Raw genomic sequence first — 26,642 nt, 5'->3', positions numbered from 1 at the left:
TGACCTACTATGGTTGTGGCATCAACAAACTTGTAGATGGTCTTTATTCGAAATTTGGCTACACAGTCTTGGTTGGACAGGGTAGGGGGCTGGGAATGATTTATTGGGTGGCTCCAGGATTGAGGGTTATCATGGAGGAAATGCAGCTATCTAGGATTGCAGTCGGTGAGTCAGGAAGCTGAGGATCCAGTTGTAGGGGTGAAGTTGAGGCCTAGGTCTCGGAGGTTTGTGATTAGTCTGGCAGGGATTATGATGTTGAAGGCGGAGCTGTGGACGATGAGTAGGAGTTTGACATTGGTGTCCTTGTTATCCAGATGTTTCAGTGATGAATGTAGGGCTAAGAGCGACACGGTGGCACAGTGGTTAGCACTGCTGCCTCACAGCGCCAGGGAACTGGGTTCGATTCCCGCCTCAGGCGACTGACTGTGTGGAGTTTGCACGTTCTCCCCGTGTCTGCGTGGGTTTCCTCCGGGTGCTCCGGTTTCCTCTCTCAGTCCAAAGATGTGCGGGTCAGGTGAATTGGCCATGCTAAATTGCCCGTAGTGTTAGGTAAGGGGTATATGTAGGGGTATGGGTGGGTTGCGCTTCGGCGGGTCGGTGTGGACTTGTTGGGCCGAAGGGCCTGTTTCCACACTGTAAGTAATCTAATCTAATCTAAGAATGGTATCTGCTATGGACCTGTTTCGTCAGTAGGCAAATTGGAGGGGATCAAGTCATGCTAGGAGGCTAGAGTTGATGTGGGCCATGACCAGCCTAACGAAGCACTTCATGCTTATGAGGTCAGAGCCGCGAGGTGGTAGTCATTCAGGCATGTTGCATGTGCTTTCTTTGGTGCAGGGATGATGGTCGTCTTCTTGAAGTAGATGGGGAATTTAGCGCTTGTAAGAGAGAGAGGTTGAAGATGTCAGTAAATGCCTCAGCCAGCTGGTCTGCACAGGATCTAAGTGCACAGCTGGAGACTCTGTCTGGACCCATTGCTTTTCTTGGGTTAACTCTCAGGAAGACTGATCTGATGTTTGTAGTAGTGGCAGAGATAATAGGTGTGTCTGGGCAGCTGGCATTCTTCTCAAACCAAGCTTTGGAAACATTGAGCTCGTCAGAGAAGGATATGTTTTGTCCACGATCTTGCTCAGCTTCTTTCTGGATTCCATTATGTTGTGTAAGCCTTGCCACGTGCAGGGCTGTCTATATGGTTATTTTGGGCTTCTAACTTGGTCTTTCTGGTACTGCTTCTTGACACCTCTGCTGGCTTTGCAGAGATCATATCCAGATTTTCTGTACAGGCCTGGGTGGTCAGACTTGAATGCTGAATGCCTGGTCTTCTGTAGGCACTGGATTCCCTGGTTCATCCAATGTTTCTGGTTGGGGAACATTTGGATTGATGACTTTGGCACACAGTCCTCCACGCACCATCATGACAGTGATGGCATATTCATAGAGATTGTTCATTGAGTTCTTAATTATGGTCCAGACCGCTGATTTCAAGCAGTCCCAGCATAGCAGTTCTGCCTCAGACCAGCATTGTATTACTTTCTGTGAAGGATCCTCCTGTTTCAGCTTCTGCTTGTAAGCTGGGAGAATGAACACAGCTTTGTGATCTGATTTTCTGAAGTGTGGATAGGGAAGGGAGCGGCTGGCGTCCTAGATGGTTGTGTCCAGGATGTTCGGCCCTCTAGTGGGGCAGGAAACATATTGGTGGTATTTTAGCAGCAGCGTTCAGTTTGGCCTGGAGATGGTTCCTATGAATAAGGCCTTTGGAAATTTTGTCACCAGAGCATTTGTGACAGTCTAAGATTCGTTCAGAGCATCCTTCACATCTGCGTGGGCTGTTGTGTACACTGCTATCAGGAGAGAGGGTGTGAACTTGTGTGGCATTTCACTGTAAGGTCCGGGAAGCAGTGGCTCACCAGGATCGCCACGTCTGAGAACTAGGGGTGTTGATTAGGAAGCTTACCTCTCCGCCCTTTGGCTTACCCAAGGACATTTTGCAGTCCACATAATATATGGAGAACCCCTCAGTTTGCAAGGCATAGTCAGGTACGGTAGGAGTGAGCATATCTCCATGAAATAGAGCACACAACAGCCTCTCAGTTCCCTCTGGAATGTAAGTCTGGATCTAAGTTCATCCATTTTATTTTTGATAGCTTGCAAATTTTCTAGGAATATGCTGGGTAGGAGGGTAATAACAATGACTGCAGATGCTGGAAACCAGATTCTAGATTAGAGTGGTGCTGGAAAAGCACAGCAGTTCAGGCAGCATCCGAGGAGCAGTAAAATCGATGTTTCGGGCAAAAGCCCTTCATCGGGAATGGGTAGGAGGGGCTTGAAACTGTGTTGTTTCAGTCTCGCTTGTAGGCCAGTATGTCTTCGCTATTTTTGTGAAGGTTTTCTGCATCTGGATGGTCCTAGTGTCACTTTGAGAGTCCAAAGGGTAAGTGAGTTGGATCCAGTCAGGCTGGGCCTCCCCTGGGTCGGGATGTTGCAAGGTCGGAGATTTGGCTTGGACTGGTCTGGCCCCCTCGGGGACGTGTCGAGACAGCAGAAATTTGGCTCCTGGACCTTCCCGTGTGTTGGTGGTGCACATCTGCTCCAGAAGGTAAAGGAGTCAGTTTGAAATGTGTTGGGCCTTCCAGAGTCAAGTAGCCATGGGATCGGGAGACTGGACCTTCGCTGGTCGTGCCTCCTCAGGGTTATGTTGCCGTGGTTCTGCAGTTAGATCCTGGGCTGGTTGGACCTTTTCGGGGTCAATTCGCAGTTGGGGCCAGTTTCATTCTGGGTTGGGATCGGGTTACTGCAGAGTCAGGGGTCAGATCGTATTTCTGGGTTCTGCAGGGAGCACAGTACATGGGTGTGGACGTTTGTAGGATCCTCAGATTGGTTAGTTGATTTAAAAGAACATAATTGGTCATTTTTACAGATTTAAAATTTTAGGTTTGAAAGTGTGGATTGGCTATTAAAAAAAAAGAGCTGCCATAAGGGCTCGCAAAGAGTTGCCCAGTGTCAGTGTCATCTTGGATCTATGCATATACAACATATAGTACTTCACACTTCTCTGCATTGAACATCATGTGTCCAATCTGTCTACACCTCTTGAGGTTTATTGCTAAGCTCCTTTATAGTTTTATACATTTCCAAATTTTGACATAAGCAAATTTTGAGAATATTCACTCGCACCCTAATTTAGGCTATAATATCGATCCTAGTTCTGACCCTTGGGGTGGACCCACTTTCTATGTACCTTTGGCTCAAAACACAATAGTTCACCATTACTCTCTGTTTCTTGATCTTCAGGCTGTCACTGTATCTCTGGGCGGCACGGTGGCACAGTGGTTAGCACTGCTGCCTCACAGCGCCTGTAGACCCGGGTTCAATTCCCGACTCAGGCGACTGACTGTGTGGAGTTTGCACGTTCTCCCCGTGTCTGCGTGGGTTTCCTCCGGGTGCTCCGGTTTCCTCCCACAGTCACAAAGATGTGCGGGTCAGGTGAATTGGCCATGCTAAATTGCCCATATTGTTAGGTAAGGGGTAAATGTAGGGGTATGGGTGGGTTGCGCTTCGGCGGGTCGGTGTGGACTTGTTGGGCCGAAGGGCCTGTTTCCACACTGTAAGTCTAATCTAATCTAATCTTCTTCCTTGGGTTTCATTTTGCTCCCAAGCCTTAGGCCACCTTTATACAATGCATTTTGGAAGTTAACCATATTACCCTCATGATTTGTGTTTGTTTGTTTGAAAAGCTCAACCAAATTAGTGTGATTCCCTAAAAAATCTGTCTAGGAGAAAGTGAGGACTGCAGATGCTGGAGATCATTCCTGAAGAAGGGCTCATGCCCGAAACGTCGATTCTCCTACTCCTTGGATGCTGCCTGACCTGCGCTTTTCCAGCAACACATTTTCACCTCTGAAAAATCTATGTTGGTTTAATTAATTCACATATATTCAAATAACTGCTGACATTGTTTTAGATTGTTGTTTCTGTTATTGATTGGAAGTGTGGTGGAGGCAGGTTCAATTGGGGCATTCAGATGGACATTGCAAGGTTATATATAAATATAAAATGTGTGAAGATATAGGGAAAAAGTAGGATATTGGCACAAGCCTGTTTCAAGAGCTGGTGCAGGAACAATAGGCCAAATAATGCCCTTCTGCACAGTAAAGCCTCTGTCATTCTGTAAAAGCTTTCTGTAACAGCATTTAAAGTGTTGGCGCTGTAGAAGTTAGCACTTTAGAAACAGCGCCCCCAATTTGTCAATTGGGTTATAGCAAATTGGCATTGACGAAATGCACGTTAAAACAGAATGACCTGTAGTACCTTAATTGAGCAACGATGTTATGTTTACAGTTCTATCTTTCACAGATTACCCTGGGTTTCTGTGGAGGATTGGAGTATCATGGCTAGTAAAGTTTTGATAACTTATTTCCTTCCGTAATCTCAGGATTTATCCCATCCAGATCTGGTGACTTATTACTGCTAGCTCTCCAGTTATTTCACCTTTATCAATTTTTAGCACTTCCTGACTCTCAATTACTTTCATCTTCACTGTGATTTTGGTAGTACATTCTTCCTCGGAAAAGACTGTGCCAAAATCTAAATGTGACGTCTTAGCCAAGACTACTGTCACCATTTCCAGATCTCCTTTATGTTATGTACTCAGCCCCACACCACCTCATTATGACCCAGCTCCTATTTACTTACCTATAGAAGAAATTTGGATTTCCTGCCTTTTATATATCATTTTTCCACTTCCCCTCAAAGTTTCTATACAGTTAAAACTGTACTGTTGATCTGACAGCTGTCCCACACTCCTTTTTCTGTCTCATCTTCCAGGGGCACCTCAATTTTCTTGTTGCTTTTCCCCCTTGTGAGAGCAAAACTGACCTCAAAGTATCTCCTCTTTAAAGGAGTCTACCAGCCTTTGATTCTGCTTTACCTGGGCCAGATTTTTCTGAATACTTTACATCCAGGATTGCTTAGTATCCAATTGTGATCAAGTATCTGTTATCACGATAACGTTATATTCTTAGGTAATTTGCAGCTAACCAATTACCAAATTTTGTGATAATCTACAGGCAACCCTGTCACCTCCTTGCTCTTTTTTTTGAGTTGCCCAGTGTTATATTATTTCTTACTCTAGTGCTATTTGTCATTTCCCAATCCTTTGTGCACCTCATTTTTCTCTTGCTATTGATACTTCCTTACAGCTATCTCTGTGCTCACTGCATGGCTCTAACCACCAGAATAATATTTTTCGAAATCTGGCAGTCATACTTTCTCGTATCACAATAAAGAAACATGATCTAAATAACCAATCTTAAAAAAAATTGCTTGTTTATTTTGTTGAGCTAAAGCTTCTGACTTTTTAAGATATTGATGTTTTAATAATTCCAATCATCTTTACTATATATCTTGGAGACCATGAATCACATTGTGAAGTACGTTTGCACAATTCACTACTTTGCTTTCCTAGTAACTGAAGGTTGCAGCATTAATATAATTTCTTGGGACTAGCAATGTTTTTTTAAAAAATAGATTATACCAGAGTTCACTGATTATTTGAGAAAATGAAGTTTGCATTTGTATGGACATGTGATAGAATATATTTCTCTTCCTCATTAGGATAACACTGAATACAAGATTGCAGGCCTCATCTCATGGCAAGGAAATGTCAGAATATTGTCTGCCTGAATTCTGTCTCTTAGTTGACTTCCTATTGGACATTGTGTCATTGGTAAGATTTTCATCTAATTGGTCTCTGTTACTGACAGCTACTGTCTGAGCAAAACAAATTACTATTACATTGTAAATTAAAACATAAAGCATAGAACATTACAGTGCAGTAGGCTCTTTGGCCCTAGATGTTGCATCGACCTGTGGAACCAATTTGAAGCCTATCTATCCTACACTATTCCATTTTCATCCATATGTTTAATCTACTACTGTTGCAGGCAGTACATTTCATGCCCCTACTGCTGAGTAAAGAAACTACCCCTGACATCTCTCCTAGATCTATCACCCCTCAATTTAAAGCTATGTCCCCTCATGCTAGCCATCACAATCCGAGGAAAAAGGCTCTCACTGTCTACCTTATCTCACCCTCTGAATATCTTATGTCTCAATTAAGTCACTTCTCAACCTTCATCTCTCTGAAACAGCCTCAAGTCCCTCAGCCTTTGCTTTTAAGACCTTCCCTCCATACCAGGCACCATCCTGGTAAATCTCCTCTGAACCCTTTCCAAAGCTTCCACATCCTTCCTATAATGCGGTGACCAGAACTGTACGCAGAGTTTTGTACAGCATGACCTCATGGCACAGAAACTTAATCCCTCTGTCAATAAAAGCTAACACACTGTATACCTTCTTGACAACCCTACCAACCTAGGTGGCAACTTTCAGGGATCTATGTACCTGGACACCAAGATCTCTCTGCTCATTTACACTACCAAAAATCTTGTCATTAGCCCAGTACTCTTTATTCCTGTTGCTCCTTTGAAAGTGAATCACACTTTATTTGCCACCTCTCAGCTGCTCTATGTCCCTCTGTAACCTGCAACATCCTTCAGCACTACCCACAACTCCACCGACCTTAGTGTCATCTGCAAATTTACTAACCCATCCTCATCCAGGTCATTGATAAAAAAGCCAAACAGCACTTGCCCCAAAACAGATCCTTGTGGTACACCACTAATAACTGAACTCCAGGAAGAACATTTCCCATCAATCACTACCCTCTGTCTTCTTTCAGCTGGCTGATTTCTGATCCAAACTGCAAAATCACCCTCAATCTCATGCCTCCGTATGTTGTGCAACATCCTACCATGGGGAACCTTATCAATGCCTTACTGAAATCCATATACACATCAACTGCTTTATCCTTATCCATCTGTTTGGTCACCATTTCAAAGAACTCTGAGTTTTGTGAAGCATGACCTGCCCTTCACAAAACTGCATTGATTATCCCTCATCAAATTATTCCTCTCTATATATACACTCCTGTCTCTTATAACCTTTCCAACACTTTACCCACAACGGAAGTAAGGCTCACTGGTGTATAATTACCACGGTTGTGTCTACTCCCCTTCTTGAATAAAGTAACAGCATTTGCTATCCTCCAGTCTTCCGGCACTTGAAGACTGCCAGAAGACTGGAGGATAGCAAATGTCTACTTCTGGCGTTGAAGTAGACAGACTTCAAACCATCTTCCTGTTTCTGGTGAACTCTTGCGACTTTGAAACCTCATTTCTGACCTCACTACTCTCAACCTCCTGAACACTGGAACTACAGTTTTGGGTTCCCATTCCCCATAGTTTAAACCCTCCCGAAGAGCATGAGCCCCCCCCCCCCCCCCAAGAATTTTGGTACCCTTCTGTTTCCTTTGGTTCAGGTGTAGACCATCCTGTTTAGAGGTCCCATCTACTCTACAATGAGCTCCAAATATCCATGTACCTGAATCCTTGCTGATACTATCCCTGTTCAACTCCTCAACTCCTCTCTCTCCCTATTCCCCTAATTAAATCTCAGTATTCGATTCTTGGTTAATTAATACATTGAATTTTCTGTATAAGTATAGAGAAATTTCATTGAGTATTATTCTTCCATGTTTTAGGAATGTCAAAATTATTAATTCTGAGAAACTCAGTATTCTAATCTTGGTTAATTAATACATTGAATTTTCTGAAATGAATTGTCATTAAATGGAGGATGAAATACACATTTAAGGAAATAGCATTTGAGTCACTGTTTGTCCAAACATGTTAAATTTGGATTTACGTAAACTTATAAATGCTGATAGTACTTTAGATAGCTCTAACTTGCTCAAGAAGATTGAAGGATGTTTAGTGCAACACGGTTTAAAGTTGGATTAGTAGTATAAAGAATCGATAAAGTAGGAGAGAGGGTCTAGCAGATATTTTTGGTATCTTGCAAACTATTAAGTTTTATTTGACCCGATAAATTATTTAGGTAAATATAAATGTTCTTCTATAAACTAATTAAGACAACAAAATGTGATGATAAATATACTGAATTGCAAAAAATGCTCATATGGAAAGTAGCCTAAGCCATAAAGCTATAATTTAATTTAAAATATCATGGGAGCCCTTTGTTTTGGGTGTTTTTGTTAAATCATCCTAATTATACAGTGTTGCTGCCAATAAATACAACTGTTCTTTTATTGAGCTGAATGTGTGTTACTCAGAATTTCTTTTGTACAATACACCAAGGCATAAAACACCTTTTTTTCTTTTTGAGGGCTAACTTTAGATCTTCCATGCCTACCTTTTCATTCTCACAAATTTGTTTACTTGGTGATGCACTCAAGTTGTATCATGACTGTCTATATTCGTGTTGACATGTGAGATGTATAAACTTATTCAGAAGCATTCGAAGAATTTGATAAAATCCTCAATTAAAGCCACACATAAAATTTAAAGCTACAATACACAAGGAAAGCACTGTATTTAAGTTTGCACAACAGGCATAATTGCTCAACAAAAATTTGTTTATCAAAAGTAACTGACACACAATTGTCTATACAAAAAGCCATTACCCTAAACAAAATTTGCAGATTTTTGGGGTCACAGCTGATCCTTTTCATTGCATATTTACAAAATTGGAAGATCTAAATCAGGCAGTCACTTCCATTTTTACTGGTCTCCGATCTCAACTGCAGATTTAAAAGTAAAAATTGGTGCACTGTTTATTCCAATAATAACCACCACATTTTATTCCATAAAGTAGTTCCTGAGCATGTACAGCCTCACGCTAGTAAGTTGAGTACTCTCTTCTTTGCAGCCTCCACCGTGCAGTTTCCCCCTCTTTCCTCTCTACATCCTTGGATCCTCTCTCTCTTCCTTCTACCCTGTAGCCTCTTTTGTCTCTCCTAACCCCTTGTGCACTTCCTCTCTCTCCTTTATCCCTTTCTATTCTACCATCTCCATTGCATGGTATCCTTCCTATATTCCACTCTCCCTTGCATCCTCCCTTCCTTCTGTCCCAATCCCTTTGCATCTTCTGTCTTTTCCCTACCTTTGCCCCCCTTCTTTCTCTCACCCACTGCCTTGCACATTCTATCTCTCACTGCCTCATGCACCCCTCTCTCCCAAACCCCACTCAAAAACATCACCCCATCCACAACCTCTCCCAGCTGGTTTCAGTTTCCTTCTTACCTGCTGCCTGCCTTGAAGCCACCACCTCTTGTCTGCATCCAGTAGTCAGGTAACCATCTTGGAAATGTGGTGGCTCTGGCATCCCTTCCCAGCATCAACATGAATACTTCTGGCCCCTGACATGCCACTTCCTGATTCTTGGCTCTTGCTCACTCAGCCACTGGCAGACAAACCTCACTACCTGTCGTTACTTAACTGCTCTGTGCTGCTCTTCCATACATATGTTGCTGTGTCTCATGTGCTGCTGATAGGTCCATCGTGAACCGATCAGCAATAAACATTGGAGAGAATTATCTTGTCATTGAAGGTGCAGTGCCTCATCACTTCTCCAGAGACATTCTTCTCCAGTTGTCTCTTCCATGAGTAAGTTTTGGGCATCTTGAGGTTTACAGGGATAAATATGTTTTTACTTGCATTTAGAATACTGTATTGCACCACAACAATCAAACAAAACATTTACTATATTTTGGAACGTGATTATTTGTTTTGTGAATTATTATTTGAAGATTTTCTTTATGAATAAGATAAAACTGAAGAGAATTGGCATGATTGCTTAGTTTTTGGACTGAAGGATATTTCATACTGAAATTCTCTCCAGTGCAATTTCCTTTTATCATATGTATTCCATTGTAGGAGTACAGTGAAAGACTTTCACAATGTCTGCCGCCTCATGGCGACATCTAAGGTACCTAGTACAGTTCTTGGATTCAGCAGAGGAATAGAAATAGTTGCATTACTTAGAGTTGAGCAATAAGTTAAAAATAGGACAACAATACAGGGTTGACAGTACAGTAAGGTAGGAAATTTCAGGTAGACATTCCAATGTAGCAGCTTGGCGCAGGGTCTCTGTATGTGGTCTCTCTGTTTGCACCAGACCGCTGTCCAATCTGGGATTTGTCCCTGCTCCTAACCATTCTGTTCACACACTCAGTTCCTCCAAAGTAAGTGCCAGGACTGCCTCCCCTGTGCTGGTCTCTGCTGGATACTCGCTGCTTGTGTGATGCTCTGGGATTGTTTCCCCATGTGCTGCTCCAGGGCTGCTTCCCCACGCTGCTCTGGGGCTTGCAGCTCACGTGCTATACCAGGGCTCACTGCTGGTACTGTTCTGCAGCTTTAGGGATCAGTACTAGGATCACTTATTTATATTAATGATGTGAATTTTTATCTTGCATACCTAAATATAAAATTTGCTGTGATGCAAAAGTTGAAAGTATTATGAACCATGGAGATTGGTGATAGCCTTTAAGTGGGCATTGGTAAGCTGATGGAATTGGCAGAAATGCAGCTATGGCTTCAAGTGATGTATAAATGGAGGTAAATTGAGTCTTGACATTCAAAGGGAAATTGGATAGAAAACACTTGCTGGTTTAGGGGGAAAAGTTGCAAAGTTGGACTAACAGTTCCTTTTTCAGAGAGCTAGAAGAGACATGACTGAATGGCTGTCTCCTGTCTTTTTCTTCTATTCTACTGGGTTAAGTATTGAATCTTTAAGAAATTTGTACTGATTTTCCTTATTTACTCCTAAATTATCTAATTTATTAATTAATTTTAATCCGGAATTATACATTTCTTAAAGGTTTCCTATTGCTGAGGTTAAAATGACTGGTCTGTAATTGTTGAATTCATCCTTGCATTTTTAAAGCAAGGATTACAATTTTCAAGTTTTCAGGCACTGCTGTTGTGTGAAAGGAAGTTCAGAAAATAGTAACCACTGCCGCTGCAATTTCCTTTCTTTTTCTTCTCAATATATTAGATGGATCTTATCTACAACATTGAGTTCACCTAAAGTATATAATATTTCTGTTTATCAAGTTTTAGCCCATCCATACAGTGTCTCAATTATTTCCACTTTCACTATGATTTGAGCATTGTAAAGTTGAGTACAGAGCACTCATTTATTACCTGAGCCATGCAATCTCTGACCTTGCACTTTGCAATCATCTCCATCCTTCCCCATTACTCTTTCTACGCCTGTAGGATACTGTTGAATTGCTCATTTAATGGAAGTGTCAGTCTGTTCTCATAATCCCTCTTTGTTTAATTTATTTTTTGCTTCCCTTCTGAACTTTCTACATTCAGCCAGGTTCTTGTACTATGAAGCTCTTGTATTCATCATGAATATCTTTGTTCCTGCTCACGTTACTTTCTCTCTTTTTCATTATCCAGAAAAGTCTGTCTATCTTTCCTTTTTGTAGGAACAACCTTGCCTGTACCTGTGCCACTTCCTCTTTAAAGGCAATACATTGTTTCTTTGCAATTTTGCTTGCCAATCTTTGAATCAGATTTTCCAGTGACAGATTATTTCTGTTCCACTATAAGTTGCCTCCTCCTTCTAAGCATTATTATTCTAGATTGCTCCTTATCTTTTCCATAACTATTCATAAAGTTATAGTGCTGTGTTCCCCTACTGAAAAATGATCCAGTTGACCAACTACATTCCCCCAGATCAGAACCAGCAGTACCTCCTGCCTCATTGACAAGAAACATACTGATTAAGGAAGTTTTTCCAGGCCCATTTCTGAAGACTGATTCTTTGCTGGCATTTCACCAAGATCGTGATCGGACTGTACTATAATGTTTGCCTATTTCACATTCAAGATGTCTATCTTGACGGTAAATATCAGCAGATTATCAAATAATCAAACTAAGCTATTAAGAAATAAGTTATGCCTGATTGGAAAATTATCTGCATTAGAAGGTCAAGGTAAACTACACATCTAAAGATGTGCCATCTCAAGCATAATTTTATTTAAATTTATTATGGTTTTTTTCTTTTGGGATCCATCATTTGTTGTAGCAGAATACATTGTGCCCAACAAAGCAAGGTGCTTGTTGGGTCTATTTTGTTATTCTGTCTTCACATCTGCAGTTAATGACTGCCTGTTTCTCTAATTAAAGTAAGTCAGAAATGAAGAGTTGTTGAACCTCACTGACAGCTAATGGTGAAATATTGACTCTGGTGGCTGGGTTGGTTGGGAAAGAGCAGGAAGAAGCAGCAAGAAGTGTAAACTGCAGAAAGCCGTTCAAGAATGCTCCAGTAATTTCTATTCTCTTCCAGTCATTTTAAGTGCAACAGCTGTGTTTTTTTTTGTAAACTTCTGCTTTCTTCTTTTAAAGCCAACTCGAAGTATGAGAGTACTATGCCAGGTATGCAATTCCTCACATCATATCATTCCATTTAATCGTTCTGCTTGCTAAAAACTGAAAGTTGTGTCATTGCATGTAATCCTGAAGAGGGTTTGGGAACCCAAAATGTTTAAAAACATTACACCCAATTTCTGCATGCACATTACTGGCCTTCGCTTTTGCCAACAGCAAATTGCATTTAAATAGTGTTTTTAAAATCAAAATGTCCCAAGGTGCTATCTGAAATTAAGAAAAATATTTTAGCATTGTGCCAAGGAAGAAACTTACCAACACACCTGACCAAAAGAATTAGTTTTATTTGCACAGAGGTTTTGATGACATCTCAGAATCTCCAGTTAATGTTCTTGATGTTGACAGAGACCTGCTGATACTGCAGCTGTGTAGATTTTAATTGTCTTAAAGGTAACCCACATTCACAATAGCCTGAACTTTTGAGACAAAAAAGTTTTGTGCAGTTTGAGAATTAGTTACACAACTGGACATCATTTTAACAGGACCTGCAAACAATTTGTATTCCCATGGAATTGCAGCATTCAGAAGAAGGAGAATTTTATGCAATGCTTTGCTAAAGATTTAATGTCAAAATCCATATGAATGGTTCCCTCACTTTTAATATTTGAATGGTTCTGCAAGAGTAACCACTGTTTTTTATATAAATAATCCTCCAAATTACCTGGACTATGAAATATAGAATATTTCTGTTTTTTTATGAATGCCTTGCCCATTGTGCCACCCTTTGCCCACTCAGTGTTATACAGCTCCATTTATGGCTGGAAGTATCTTCATTCTTCTGCAAGGATAGAAGTCGCAAGACATGGCATCGAAAATTGTTTTTAAATTGGCAAGATCTCCGTTTTAATGAATTTATATACTATGCAAAATACTGCAGGCACTGGAAATCAAATTTTAAGAAAGCAATGCTGGAAATAGTCAGCAATGAGGTCACGAGAATTCAGAGATAGCATGTTCCTATTTGTGCGAATGGCCAAAGCTGGTACTTGGAGGGAATGTGGATGACTAGAGAAATCGAGGCTCTGGTTGAGAAAAAGAAGGGGCTGGATGTCAGGTTCAGACAACTGAGATCGAGTGAAACCCTGAAGAAGTAGAAGGGCAGTAGCAGCATACTTAAGAGGGAAATTGTGAGGGCAAAAAGGTGATATGAGATTTTTGGCAAGTAGATTCTACAAATACATTAAGGGCAAAAAAGTAACTAGGAGGGAATAGGGCACTTAAAGATCAACAAGGCAACCTCTATGGAGTACATGAGATGGGGGAGATACTGAATAAATATTTTGCATCAGTATTTAATATGCAGAAGGATATGGAAGCCAGAGACCTCTGAGCAATAGTGATATCTTAAACCGTATTTGTATTACAGAAGAAAAGGATCTGGACGTATTGGAGTCATAGAACTGAGCAGCATGGAAACAGACCCTTTGGTCCAACTCATCCATGCTGACCAGATATCCTAAATTAATCTATTCCCAAACTTCAGCATTTGGCCCATTTCCCTCAACCCTTCCAATTCGTACACCAATCCAGATGCTTTTTAAATGCTGTAGTTGTACCAACCTCCTCCACTTCCCCTGGCAGATCACTCCATACACGCATCACCCTCTGTATGAAAATGTTGCCCCTTAGGTCCTTTTTGAATCTTTCCCCTCTCACTTTAAACCTTTGCCATCTTGTTTTAGACTCTGCTACGCTGGGTCTTTGGCTATTTACCCTATCTATGCTCCTCATAGAACATGGGACATTTTAGTACAGTACAGGCCCTTCGGCCCTCGATGTTGCGCTAACCTGTCATACCAATCTGAAGCCCATCTAACCTACACTATTCCATGTACGTCCATATGCTTGTCCAGTGACGACTTAAATGTACTTAAAGTTGGCGAATCTACTACCGTTGCAGGCAAAGCATTGCATACCCTTACTACTCTCTGAGTAAAGAAACTACCTCTGACATCTGTCCTCTATCTATCTCCCCTCAATTTAAAGCTTTGCCCCTTGTGCTCGCTGTCACCATACTTGGAAAAAGGTTCTCCCTGTCCACCCTGTCTAATCCTCTGATTATCTTGTATGTCTCTATTAAGTCACCTCTCAACCTTCTTCTCTCTAACGAAAACAGCCTCAAGTTCCTCAGCCTTTCCTTGTAAGACCTTCCCTCCTTACCAGGCAACATCCTAGTAAATCTCCTCTGCACCCTTTCCAAGGCTTCCACATCCTCCTTATAATGCGGTGACCAGAACTACACACAATACTCTCAAGTGCAGCCGCACCAGAGTTTGTACAGCTGTAGCATAACCTCATGGTTCCGGAACTCGATCCCTCTATTAATAAAAGCTAAAACAATGTGTGTGCCTTCTTAACAACCCTCTCAACCTGGGTGGCAACTTTTAAGGATCTGTGTACCTAGACACCGAGATCTCTCTGCTCATCTACACCACCAAGAATCTTACCATTAGTCCAGTTCTTTGCATTCCAGTTACTCTAACCAAAATGAATCACCTCACACTTGTCCGCATTAAACTCCATTTGCCACCTCTCAGCCCAGCTCTGCAGCTTATCTATGTCTCTCTGTAACCTACAACATCCTTCATCACTATCCACAACTCCACCCATGACGAACAGAATTGGACCCAACACCAACCCTTGCGGTACACCACTGGTAACTGGACTCCAGGATGAACATTTCCCATCAACCACCACACTCTATCTTCTTTCAGCAAGCCAATTACTGATCCAAATTGCTACAATCCCATTCCTCAGCATTTTGTACAATACCTACTGTGGGGAACCTTATTGAACTTCTTGCTGAAATCCATATACACCATATCAACCGGTTTATTCTCGTCCACCTCTTTGGTCACCTTCTTAAAGAACTCGGGTAAGGTTTGTGAGGCATAATCTACCCTTCACAAAATCGTGCTGACTATTCCTAATCAAATTATTCTTTTCTAGATGATTATAAATCCTATCTCTTATAACCTTTTCCAACACTTTACCAACAACTCAAGAAAGGCTCACTAGTCTATAATTACCAGGATTGTCTCTACTCCCCTTCTTGAATAGGGGAACCACATTTGCTATCCTCCAGTCTTCTGGCATTATTCCTGTGGACAATGATTTCATGAACTTGTATAAGAATACCCCTCAGCCTCTGACGCTCCAGGGAAAATAGCCGCAGCTATTCAGCCTCTCCCCTCTTCCAATCCTGGCAACATCCTGATAATTTTTTTCTCAACCCTTTCAAGTTTCTCGACATCCTTCATAAAGAGGGGGATCAGAATTGTACGCAGTATTCCAATAATGGCTTAACGAATGTTCCATATAGCCACAACGTTACATCTCAACTATATTCACTGCACTGGTCAATAAAGACAAGCATACCAAACGCTGCTTTCACTATCCTGTCTATGTGCTACAGTACTTCAAGGTCTGTTTGTTCAGCAACATTCCCCAGGACCTTACCATTATGTGTATATGTCCTGCCCTGATTTGCCTTTCCAGCACCTCATATTTATCTAAATTAAACTCCATCTACCCCACCTTGGCCCAACTGCCCATCTGATTAAGGTCCAATTGTAAAATGCTCATGAGTAGAAAAATCCCGAGATGTGATCAGGTATATGCTAGAGCTTTGTGTAAAGCTAGGGAATAGATTACTGGGCCTCTTGCTGAGAGACAGTGAAGTCTGCAGATGCTAGAGATCACAGTTGAGTGTGTGTGTTGTTTGAAAAGCACAGCAGGTCAGGCAGCATCTGAAAAGCAGAAATATTGACGTTTTGGTCTGGAGTCCTTCATCTGGAATGAGGCTGGGAGCCTCTGAGCTGGAGAGAGAAATAGGGGTGGGGCTTGGGAGAAAGGGCTGTGGAACATGGATGAGCTGCGTTGGAGGACATCTTCAGTGATGTGGGAGGAGATCTTTTGGTCTTTAAAGAAAGTGGCCATCAGGTGTGTTCTGTGGTGGAACTGGTCCTCCTGGGAGCAGATGCGGCAGAGGTGGAAGATTTGGGAATACAGGATAGCATTTTTGGAGGAGGTAGGGTGGGAAGAGGTATAACCCAGGTAGCTGTGGGAGTTGGTGGGTTTGTAAAAAAAAAAAGGTCAGTGTTGAGTTGGTCCTCATGGATGGAGATGGAGAGTTCTAGGAAGGGGAGGAAGGTATCAGAGATGGTCCAGGTGAATTTAAGGTCTGGGTGAAATGTGTTGGTGAAGTTGATGAACTGTGTAGAGATGGAAGAGGTGGGGAGTGGTGCCAGTGAACTCCAGGAAGATGGACTGTTCTACGTAGCCGACAAATAGACCGGCATAGCTGGGGCCCATGCGGGTGCCCATGGCTACCCCTTTCGTCTGGAGGAAGTGGGAGGATTGGAAGGAGAAATTGGTGAGGGTGAGTGCCAGTTCAGCCAAAAGAATAAGAGTGTCAGTGGAAGGGTACTGGTGGGGATGTCGGGAAAAGAAGAAACTGAGGGCTTAGAGGCCCTGGTCATGGCGGGTGGAGGTGTAGAGGGACTGGATGTCCATGGTGAGAGACACTGGTTAGCACTGCTGCCTCACAGTGCCAGGGACCTGGGTTTGATTCCAACCTAAGTGGAGTTTGTACTTTCTCCCACTATCTGCATGGGTTTCCTCCCACAGTCTAAAAATGTGCAGATTAGGTGCATTGGCCATGCCAAATTGCCCATAGTGCCCAGGTTTGTACAAACTTCAGCAAGGCATTTGACAAGGTTCTATATGGTAGACTGGTTAGCAAGGTTAGATCACATGGAATCCAGGGTGAGCTAGCCAATTGGAAACAAAACTCGCTTGAAGGTAGGAGACACAGAATGATGGTTGAAGGTTGTTTTTTTGACTGGATGCCTGTGACCTGTGGTGTGCTGCAAGGTTCACTGCTAGGTCCACTGATTTCCATCATTTATTTAAATGATTTGGATATGAATATATCCTTCGAATGTTCCTGTTTCCTCCCATAATCCAAAGATGTGCAGGTTAGGTGAATTGCCCATGCTAAATTGCCCATAGTGTTCAGGGATATGTAGGTTAAGTGCATTAGTCAGAGGTAAATATGGAATAACTGGATAGGGGAATGGATCAGGGTGGGTTACTCTTTAGAGGTCAGCATTGACTTACTGGACCGAACGGCCTGTTTCCGCACTATTGGGATTTCGCGATTCTATAAATGTGAGGTAATGCATTTTGGTAAGGCAAAGCAGGACTTAATGTTAAGGTCTTGGGCATTGTTGCCAAAAAAGGATTCAGAAAAGATTTACAAGTTGTTCCTGGGATTGGAGGGTTTGAGCTATTGGGAGACGCTGAATAGGCTGAGGCATTTTTTCCCTGGAGTGTTGGAGGCTGAGGGGTGATGCTGAGACATCAGTCATTTGTATTCTGGGAGAGGACTTTGTAGTCAGTGCAGGTGTGAAGGACATCATGGAAGACTTGGTGTTAAGGAATGGTTAGCATAAAACATTACTCTAGCATTTCCATTCCTCCTTCCTCCTCTAATCAAATAAAAGAAAGGCACGGTTCAGAAGAGAGGTGATGGAACATAGTAAGAGGAAGGTAATTATCGAGAGTTCCAGCATGAGCTGAAACAGCTTCTAGAAACTGTTGTGGGTAAGTAGCAGGTAAGTTCTGAGAAATTGTTACTGGAGCAGAGAATACCAGCAGCTTCAAATTAGTATTAAAAGTATTTGACATTTTAAAGATTAATTCAGTAAGATGTGGCAGGAGAGCTCCAAATTGTAGTCTTGCTTGCTGGACATATTTCCAGTGCCTGGAACCTGCATATACACCTGCAGGTCATAGAAGCCCAAGTGTGTGGGACACTGTGGAGCAGTATTCACAAGATAGAGAGTATCATGGATAGCAAGTGTAGAGAGGTGGTCAGATTGCAGACTCAAACTCCATAGGAGGGAAAGGAATAGGCGACTACCAGGCAGAGAAAGAGGGCTAAGCAGGCATCTCCTGTGGCTATTCCTCTGCAAAACAGAAAAAACAGTTTTGGATATTGTGAGGGGAATGGTGTCTCTGGATAACAGCAGCAGCCAAATTCAAGGCATCATGGTTGGGTCTGCTGCAGAGGGAGGGAGAAATCGGCATGCAGATGGTATAGTTGTAGGGAATTCAATTGTAAAGGGAGTAGGCAAGCATTTCTGTGGCCGCAAACGAGAGTCCACGATGGTGTTGCATCCCTTATGCTACTCCTGGATGTCTTGGAACAGTTGCAGGGCATTCTGGAGGGAGAAGGTGAATAGCCAATATGTCCTGGTACGTATTGGTACTAACAATGTAAGTACAAAAAAAAAGGTTGAGGTCCTAAAAGCAGAATATAGAGAATTAGAAAGAAAGTTAAAATGTAGAACCTCAAAGGTAGTTATTTCCAGATTACTATCAGTGCCATGAGCTAGTCAGAATAAAAACAACAGTATATATCGGATTAACACATAGCTGAAAAGATGGGGGTTTTGGGGAGTGGGGAGCGAGTATCAGATTCGTGGGGCATTAGGACCAGTCGTGAGGGAGGTGAGGCAGGACTGGAAAACTCCTTGCTGGAGTACTTGGTAGAGTGGTAGGGGAGGGTTTAAACTAGTACAACAGGAGGGTGTGAAGTTAAGGAGTCGGGCAGTGGATATAGAAATTGAGGGAGAGGTAGAAACCAAGGCAAACAAGCCTAAGAACAATAACAGGCAGGCAAACGCTGCTGAAATGAGCAGGGAATTGGGTCTGAAATGCATATGTTTCAATGCGAGAAGTATAATATAAAAGGTAGATAAATTAAGAGCTTTGCTTAGTACTTGGAACTATGATATTATTGTAATTATCGAGATTTGGCTGAAAGAGGGACAAGACTGGCAACTGAATATTGCAAGAGTTAGATGTTTCAGATGTGGAAGAAGGGGATGTCAAATGGGTGAAAGAGTTGCATTACTGGTTAAAGAATATCTCACAGATGTACTGAGGGTATTACATCAGAGGACTTGTGCAGCAAAATAATATGGGTAGATCTCAGAAACAGAAAAGATGAAATTTGAATGCTAAGAGTACACCACAGGCCCCTCAGCAGCTAGAGGGAGATATAGAGGAGAATTTATGGACAGATTTTGGAAAGATGTAAAAACTGTAGGATTGTTTTAACTTCCCCAAAATTAACTGGGACTCGCTTCATGCTAGGGACTTCGATGATAGAATTTGTAAGGACCATTAAGGAGGTTTCTTGACGCAGTATGTAAATATTCCAACCAGCAAGGGGTTATTTACTGGACCTGGTTTTGGGTGATGACCCTGCCCAGATGAGAGAAGTTTCAGTGGGGGGAACATTTCGGGAGTAGTGAGCATAATATAGTGTGTTTTAATGTACTTAGGGATAACAGCAGTCCTCGTGAAGTTTTTAAATTGGGGAAAGGTGTTTTACAACAATATTAGGCAGGAACTGGAGAATGTTGATTGGAGGTAACCGTTTGAAAGTAAATTATATTGGACATATGGGAGTATTTCAAACGGCAGTTGATATGAGTTCAGGAGTGGTATGTTCCTGCGAGAGTGAAGGATAGGTATGGCAAGTTATGTGAGCCTTGGATGACCAGGATGTTATGACCTTGGTCTAAAAGGATGGGAACTGACCAAGCCCTTGAAGTATATAAGGACAGTAGGAAAGAACATAAACAGGAATTAGAATGGTTAAAAAGGATCATGAAAAGCCATTAGCCAACATGATTAAGGAGAATCCCAAGGCTTTTTATACATCTATAAAATGCAAGAGGGTAGCCAGGGAAAGGGTTGGCCCACTCAAGTTGAGTGTGTATTGCTGGAAAAGCACAATAAGTCAGGCAGCATCTGAGGAGCAGGAAAATCAACATTTTGGACCAGAGTCCTCCTTCAGGAATGAGGCCCACTCAAGAACAAAGGAGGGAATCTATATGTGGAGCCAAAAGAGATGGGTGAGGTCCGAAATGAATATTTTGTCAGTCACCAAAGAGAAGGAGTTGGTAGAAAATGATCTTGGGGAAAAGTGTGTTGAGTTTCTAAGTTGCTATTGGAAAAAGGAGAAGTGCTGTCCATCTTAAACAGTATTAAGGTAGATAAGTCTGTGGGTCCTCATGGGGTCCATCCCAGAATATTGAGGGAGGCAAGAGAACAAATTGACAGACATCTTTGCACTCTGTATGGCCATAGGTGAGGTCCCAGAAGACTGAAGAAGAACCAGTGTTGTCTCATTGTTTAAGAAGGGTAGCAGGGATAACCATGAAAATTACAGGCTTGTGAACCTCATATCAGTGGTGTGTGAACTTAGTGGAAAAGACTCTCGGGGACAAGATCTATATGCATTTCAAAGCAAATTGACTTATTAACAATAGACAACATGGTTTTGTGCAGGGCAGATCATGCCTCACTAACTTGATGGAGTTTTTTGAGGAGGTTATGAAGTTGATTTGACAAGGGAAAAGGTGTTGATGTTGAAGCATTGGCTTCAGTAATGCTTTGCCAAGGTCCCTCATGGTAGACTAGTACAAAAGGTGAAGTTGCATGGTATAAGGGCTGAGCTAGTAAGATGGATACAAAACTGATGTAGTTATTGGGGACAGAGTGTAGCAGTGGAAGGATGTTTTTCAGAATAGAGGGTTCTAATAGCAATATGTCACAGGGATTAGTACTGGGATCTCTGCTGTTTGTGGTCGACATAAATGATTGGGAGGAAAGTGGCTGGCTGAATTAGTAAATTTGTGGATGATACAAATGTTGGTGGAGTTGCAGATAGTGAGAAAGGTTGTCAGAGGGTTCAGCAGGAAAAAGATCACTTGGAGGCAGAGGCAGAAAAATGGCAGACTGAGTTTAATCTAGACAAATGTAAGGTCAATTACAAGTAGAAACAATACATTGAATGGCAGAACCCTTAGGAGTATTGATATGCAGAGGATCTGTGTGTGCAGGTCCACAGATCACTTAAGGTGGCAGTGCGGGTAGAAAAGATTGTAAAAAAGGCTTATGGCATGCTTCCCTTCGTTGGAAGTGGCATTGATTATAAGGATAGGTAAGTTATTCTGCAGCTTTATAGAACTTGGGGTAGCAAGTGAGCAGGCAGATACGGTGTGCAGAGAGTCTGTGCGGAAGGATAGGGCAAAGTTGCAGTCAGTGTGATGGGTTGAAGCATGTCTGTTTTAACAAAGAAAGTGTCAGGAATAAGGAGGATGAACTCGAGCATTGATCAGTACCTGGAGTTATGATGCTGTGGCCATTACGGAGACTTGGACATCACAGGGGTGGGAATGGTTATTCGATGTCCTGGGGTTCATATGTTTCAAAAGGAATAGGAAGGCAAGTAAAAGAGATGGGGGGAGTGGCTTTGCTATTCAGGGATGGTACCAAAGCTGCAGAAAGGCAGGTTATTGAGGAGGGTTTGTCTACAGAGTCAGTATGGGTAGAAATCAGAAACAGGAAAGGAGCAGTCACATTAGTGTGAGTTTACTATAGACCTACAATAGCAACAGAGACATGGAGGAGCAGATTGGAGGGAAGATTTTGGAAAGATGCGGAAGTAGCATCCCTGTTTTTCAGGGGTGGCTTCAATTTTGCTAATATTGATTGGAACCTTCTTAGTGCAAGTAGCTTGGATGGAGCAGATTTTGTCAGCTGTGTCCAGAAAGGATTCCTGACTTTATGTAGATTAGCCAGCTACTGTACAGGGCAGGCCATATTGGATTTGTTGCTTGGCAACGAACTAGGTCAAGTGTTAGATCTCTCCGTCCGAGAGCATTTCGGTGATAGTGATCACAGCTCCCTCACCATTACAATAGTCATGGAGATGGATAGAAGCAGACGGTATGGGAAAGTATTTAATTGGGGGAGAGGGAATTACAATGCTGTTAAGCCGGAGCATAAATTGGGAGCAGATGTTATCAGGGAAATGCATGGCAGAAATGTGGAGGATTTAAGGAGCACTTGCTGCGAGAACTGGAAAGGTTTGTCCCACTGAGACAAAGAAAGGGTGGTAGGGTGAAGGAACCTTGGGTGACGCGTTGTAGAGTATCTAGAACAAGGCACAAAGAAAATTTACAACCCAGGAACAGGCGCTTCGGCACTCCAAGCCTAAGCCGATTCAAATTCACTGTCTAAACCTGTCACCCAATTCCTAATCATCTGTACCCCTCTGCTCCCTACCTACTCGTGCATCTGTGCAGACGCACCTTAAATGAATCTGCCATGCCTGCCTCCACTACCTCTGCTGTCAACGCATTCCAGGCACCTGTGTAAAGTACTTGCCACGTATATCCTCAAACTTTTCACCTCTGACCTTGAATGCGTGACCTCTCATTATTGAATCCATCACCCTGGGAAAAAGCTTATCTCTATCTCCCCTGTCTATACCCTTCATGATTTTGTAGACCTCAATCTCCTTTTTTCAAATGAAAACAATCCTAACCTACTCAACCTCTCTTCATAGCTTTCCATACCAAGCAACATCCTCGTAAACCTTCTCTGCACCCTCTCAAAAGCATCCATCTAGTTAAGAAGAAGAAGGAAGCTTACTTAAGGTTGAGGAGGTAAGATTTAGACAGGGCTCTAGAGGGCTACTTAGTTGACAGGAAGAAACTGAAGAATGGACTTAGGAGAGCTAGAAGGGGTCATGAGAAAGCCTTGGTGGGTAGGATTAAGGAAAACCCAAAGGTGTTCTACACATATGTGAGGAATAAGAGGATAGGGATGATCAGGGGTAGTGAAGGGTACTTGTGCCTGGAGTTGGAGGAGGTAGGGGTGATCCTTTATGAATACTTTGCTTCAATATTCATTTCAGAGAGGGACCTTGTCATTTGTGAGGACAGCATGAAGCAAGCTGATATGCTCGAATGGGTTGGTGTTAAGAAAGAGGATGGGCTGGATATTTTGAAAAAATATGAGAATAGTTAAGTCCCTGGGCCAAAAAGGATACATCCAAGGTACTATGGGAAGTGAAGGAAGAGATTGGTGATGATCTTTGTGTCCTCACTGTCCAGTGGTGTAGTACCAGTTGATTGGAAGGTGGCAAATGTTATTCCCTTGATCAAGTGAGGGAATAGGGATAATGCTTGGAATTATAGACCAGTCTGTCGTCACAATAGTGGTTCACAAATTATTGGAGAGGATTCTGTGAGGCAGGATTTATGATTATTTGGAAAAGCATAATTTGATTAGAGATCATCAGCATGGCTTTGTCAGGGCAAGGCATGCTTCACAAACCTTATGGAATTTTTTGAGGATATGACAAAACACGCTGATGAAAGTAGAGCAATGGATGTGGTGTAATATAGATTTTAGAAAGGTGATTGATGAAGTTCCCCATGATATGCTCATTCAGAAAGTAAGGAGGCATGGAATACAGGAAGATTTGACTGGCCTATAGAAGACAAAGGGTGGCAGTAGGTGGAAAATATTTAGCCTGGTGCTCTGTAACTAGTGGTAATCCACAGGGATCTGTTCTGGGACCTCTGCTCTTCATGATTTTTTTAAATGACTTAGATGAGGAATTAGAAGGGAGGGCTAGTAAGTTTGCCAATGACACGAAGGTTGATAGAATTGTGAATAGTGTAGTGGCTTGGTGTAGGTTGCAACGGGACATTGACAGGATGCAGAATTGGGCTGAGAAGTGTTTCATCTTGGAAATTTGAATTTAATGAAAATTACAGGGTTAAAGGCAAGATTCTTAGCATTGTGGAGGAACTTGGGTACATGTCCATCGATCCCTCAAAGTTGCCACCCAAGTTGATATGGTTGTTGAGAAGGCGTATGGTGTGTTAGCTTTCATTAGCAGGGGAATTGAGTTTAAGAGCGCGAGGTTATGCTGCAGCTCTACAAAGCCCTGTTAGACCACACGTGGAATACTATATTCCATTCTGGTCTCCTCATTATAGGAAAGATGTGGAAGCTTTAGAGAGGATGCAGAGGAGATTTACCAGGATGCTGCCTGGTCAGGAGGTCATTCTTATGGAAATAGAATGAAGGAGCTAGGGCTTTTCTCATTGGAGCAAAGAAGGACGAGAGGTGACTTGATAGCAGTATTATGAGAGGCATAGAGTGGATAGCCAGAGTGTTTTTCCTGGGGTGGAAATGGCTATCATAAGGGAGCATAATTTTAAGGTGATTGGAGGAAGGTTCAGGGGAGATGTTTTTTACACAGAGGGGTGGGTATGTGGAAAGCACTGCCAGCAGTGGGAGTAGAGTCGGATATGTGAGAGTCATTTAAGCGACTGTTGGGTAGGCACATGGATGATAACAAAGTGAAGGATTTGTATATTAGTTTCATCTTAGACTAGGATAAAAGGTCGGCAAGATATCGAGGGCTGAAGGGTCTATACCATGCTGTACTGTTCTAGGTTAACTTCATTGAGACCGCTCCTGGAATATTATGTGCAGTTCTGGTCACCACACTACCAGAAGGATGTTTGACGCTTTGGAATAGATACAGAAAAGGTTCACCAGAATGTTGCCTGTTACGGTAAATTTTAGCTATGAAGAAAGTTTGGATAGACTGTTTGTTTACACTGGAAAGCAATGAGGTTAATGGGCGACCTGATAGAAGTTCATAAGATTGTGAATGGCATGGATAGAGCGGAAAGTATGAGGCTTTTTCCCAGGAGATGAACTAGGGGACATAGGTTCATGGATAGGGTGAATAGCCAAGGTCTTTTCCCTAGGGTAGGGGATCCCAAACCAGAGAGCATAGGTTTAAGCTGAGCGGGGAATGACTTAGAAGGGAACTGAGCAGCAACATTTTCATGCAGAGAGTGGTGCACGTATGGAATGAGCTGCCAGAGGAAGTGGTAGAGACGGGTACAATTAGAACATTTAAAAGGCATCTAGATGGGTACATGAATAGGAAGGGTTTAGAGGGATTTGGGCCAAATGCTAGCAAATGGGACTGGATCAGTTTAGGATATCTGGACGAGTTACACCGATCTATTTCTGTACTGTATGAAGTCCAAGACACTCAGTCTTTGAGAAGAGAAACGCAGCATTTCAGGTTGTGACCTTGTATTTGTATTTGGACTGTTCCAATTAACCTGAATCATCTGCTTCTACACAGGCTGTCAGATTACTGAATATTTCCAGCATTTTCTGTTTTTATTCCAGAATATCTCTTGTGCTCTTTTAAACAGCAAGTTAGGATCCACCAATTTGTTTCTGCTTCTTTGGTGCAGTCAGCTTGTACATCAATAGATTACGGAGTGTAGTATTTCACTTACCTGTGTTATGTTTTTGTCCATTAGGAGACCTACATTGAGATTCAAACTGAACATTTACCCCAGTTGCTGCTGCGAATGATATCTGGCCTGACAAGCCACTTGCCAGCTTTATGCCTGTCTGAACTCACTGATTGCTTAAAGCTGTGCTCAAAGATACTTAGTAAAGTGCAGCCACCCTTGCTATCACCTGGGGCAGAGTGTAAATTGCAATTTCCAGGAAGCACCAGCTTTGTCCAACAGAAAGAAGTTCAAAAGGTACATGTATTTTTCTGTTGTGTGTTTTGATGCAGTTTTGATTAAATGTTAGTTTGAATGTAGTGTTGAAATTTGATCATGATCCTAATGTCCAAAAAAAGGCACATTCAACACAATGTAAACTGGGGTCAATATTGAATTGAGAGCAGGATTAAATTAAGAAATCACAGCCCACCCCCAATATTAAAAATTCTACAAATTACAAGTAGAATGATCCTCAGCAGTCCAATAACAGATTGGAACTTCCTTACTTTTGGGCTTTCATAACACTTTTTAGTGGATCAGAACAGGAACTCAACTTGATCTCCTTTTTACCACCAACCCAGTGGCAGTGAGGCTGATGATAGCAACCCTATTACTCTCCTAGTTGAGATTAACTTACCTTTTTTTCTGGTTTAGATATTTCAGCATTTCTCTGAGTATACCCAACAAGTCTTTTTTTAAGTTTGTGTTTTACATAAGGGCAATGTTAACCGAGAGGAAGCGTTCACTTTTGTTACGAATGGCTCCTATTTTATTGAAATAAATCAAATGTTTGCCAGAATTCTTGATCATGAATAATGTCCCAGAATATCACAGGGAACTGTATGGGCTGGTAGAGGAGGGCAGCAAATGGGAGGAAGGAAAATGGGATTTGTGATGCTTTTGGCAAAGCATGCCGCAATAATTGGGTAACAATAGATTCAAAGTTAAAATTTTGCTGCTACAAATCTGAAACCTAAACAACAACAGCTGAAAGTACTCAGTAATCAGGAAGTGTACTTGTCAGATTTTGTAATCCCTGACATTTTTTGCTCAAAAGATTCCCTCTGCAATGATACTAGTCATATTGATTGTGTGGTTTTCATATGGGCTATCA

General features: G+C 42.1%; 1 protein-coding gene across 7 annotated transcripts in view; it reads left to right on the top strand.

The window, feature by feature from the left end:
- The window catches only part of dop1a (DOP1 leucine zipper like protein A), a 315,487-nt gene that overhangs the window by 90,790 nt on the left and 198,055 nt on the right, over positions 1-26,642 (top strand). For 6 of the 7 annotated variants that reach the window (XM_060831625.1, XM_060831624.1, XM_060831626.1 and 3 more), the window contains 3 exons: positions 5,614-5,725; positions 12,279-12,308; positions 25,553-25,783. In XM_060831625.1, the coding sequence (XP_060687608.1) occupies positions 5,614-5,725; positions 12,279-12,308; positions 25,553-25,783 (373 nt within the window). The remainder of the gene's footprint in view (positions 1-5,613; positions 5,726-12,278; positions 12,309-25,552; positions 25,784-26,642) is intronic. The other variant, XM_060831627.1, reaches the window with a different exon arrangement.

Source organism: Hemiscyllium ocellatum, chromosome 10, assembly GCF_020745735.1.
Source record: "Hemiscyllium ocellatum isolate sHemOce1 chromosome 10, sHemOce1.pat.X.cur, whole genome shotgun sequence".
Lineage (NCBI taxonomy): Eukaryota > Metazoa > Chordata > Chondrichthyes > Orectolobiformes > Hemiscylliidae > Hemiscyllium > Hemiscyllium ocellatum.
The sequence above is the reverse complement of the archived record's forward strand: the minus strand, read 5'-3'. Positions and strand labels throughout refer to the sequence as shown.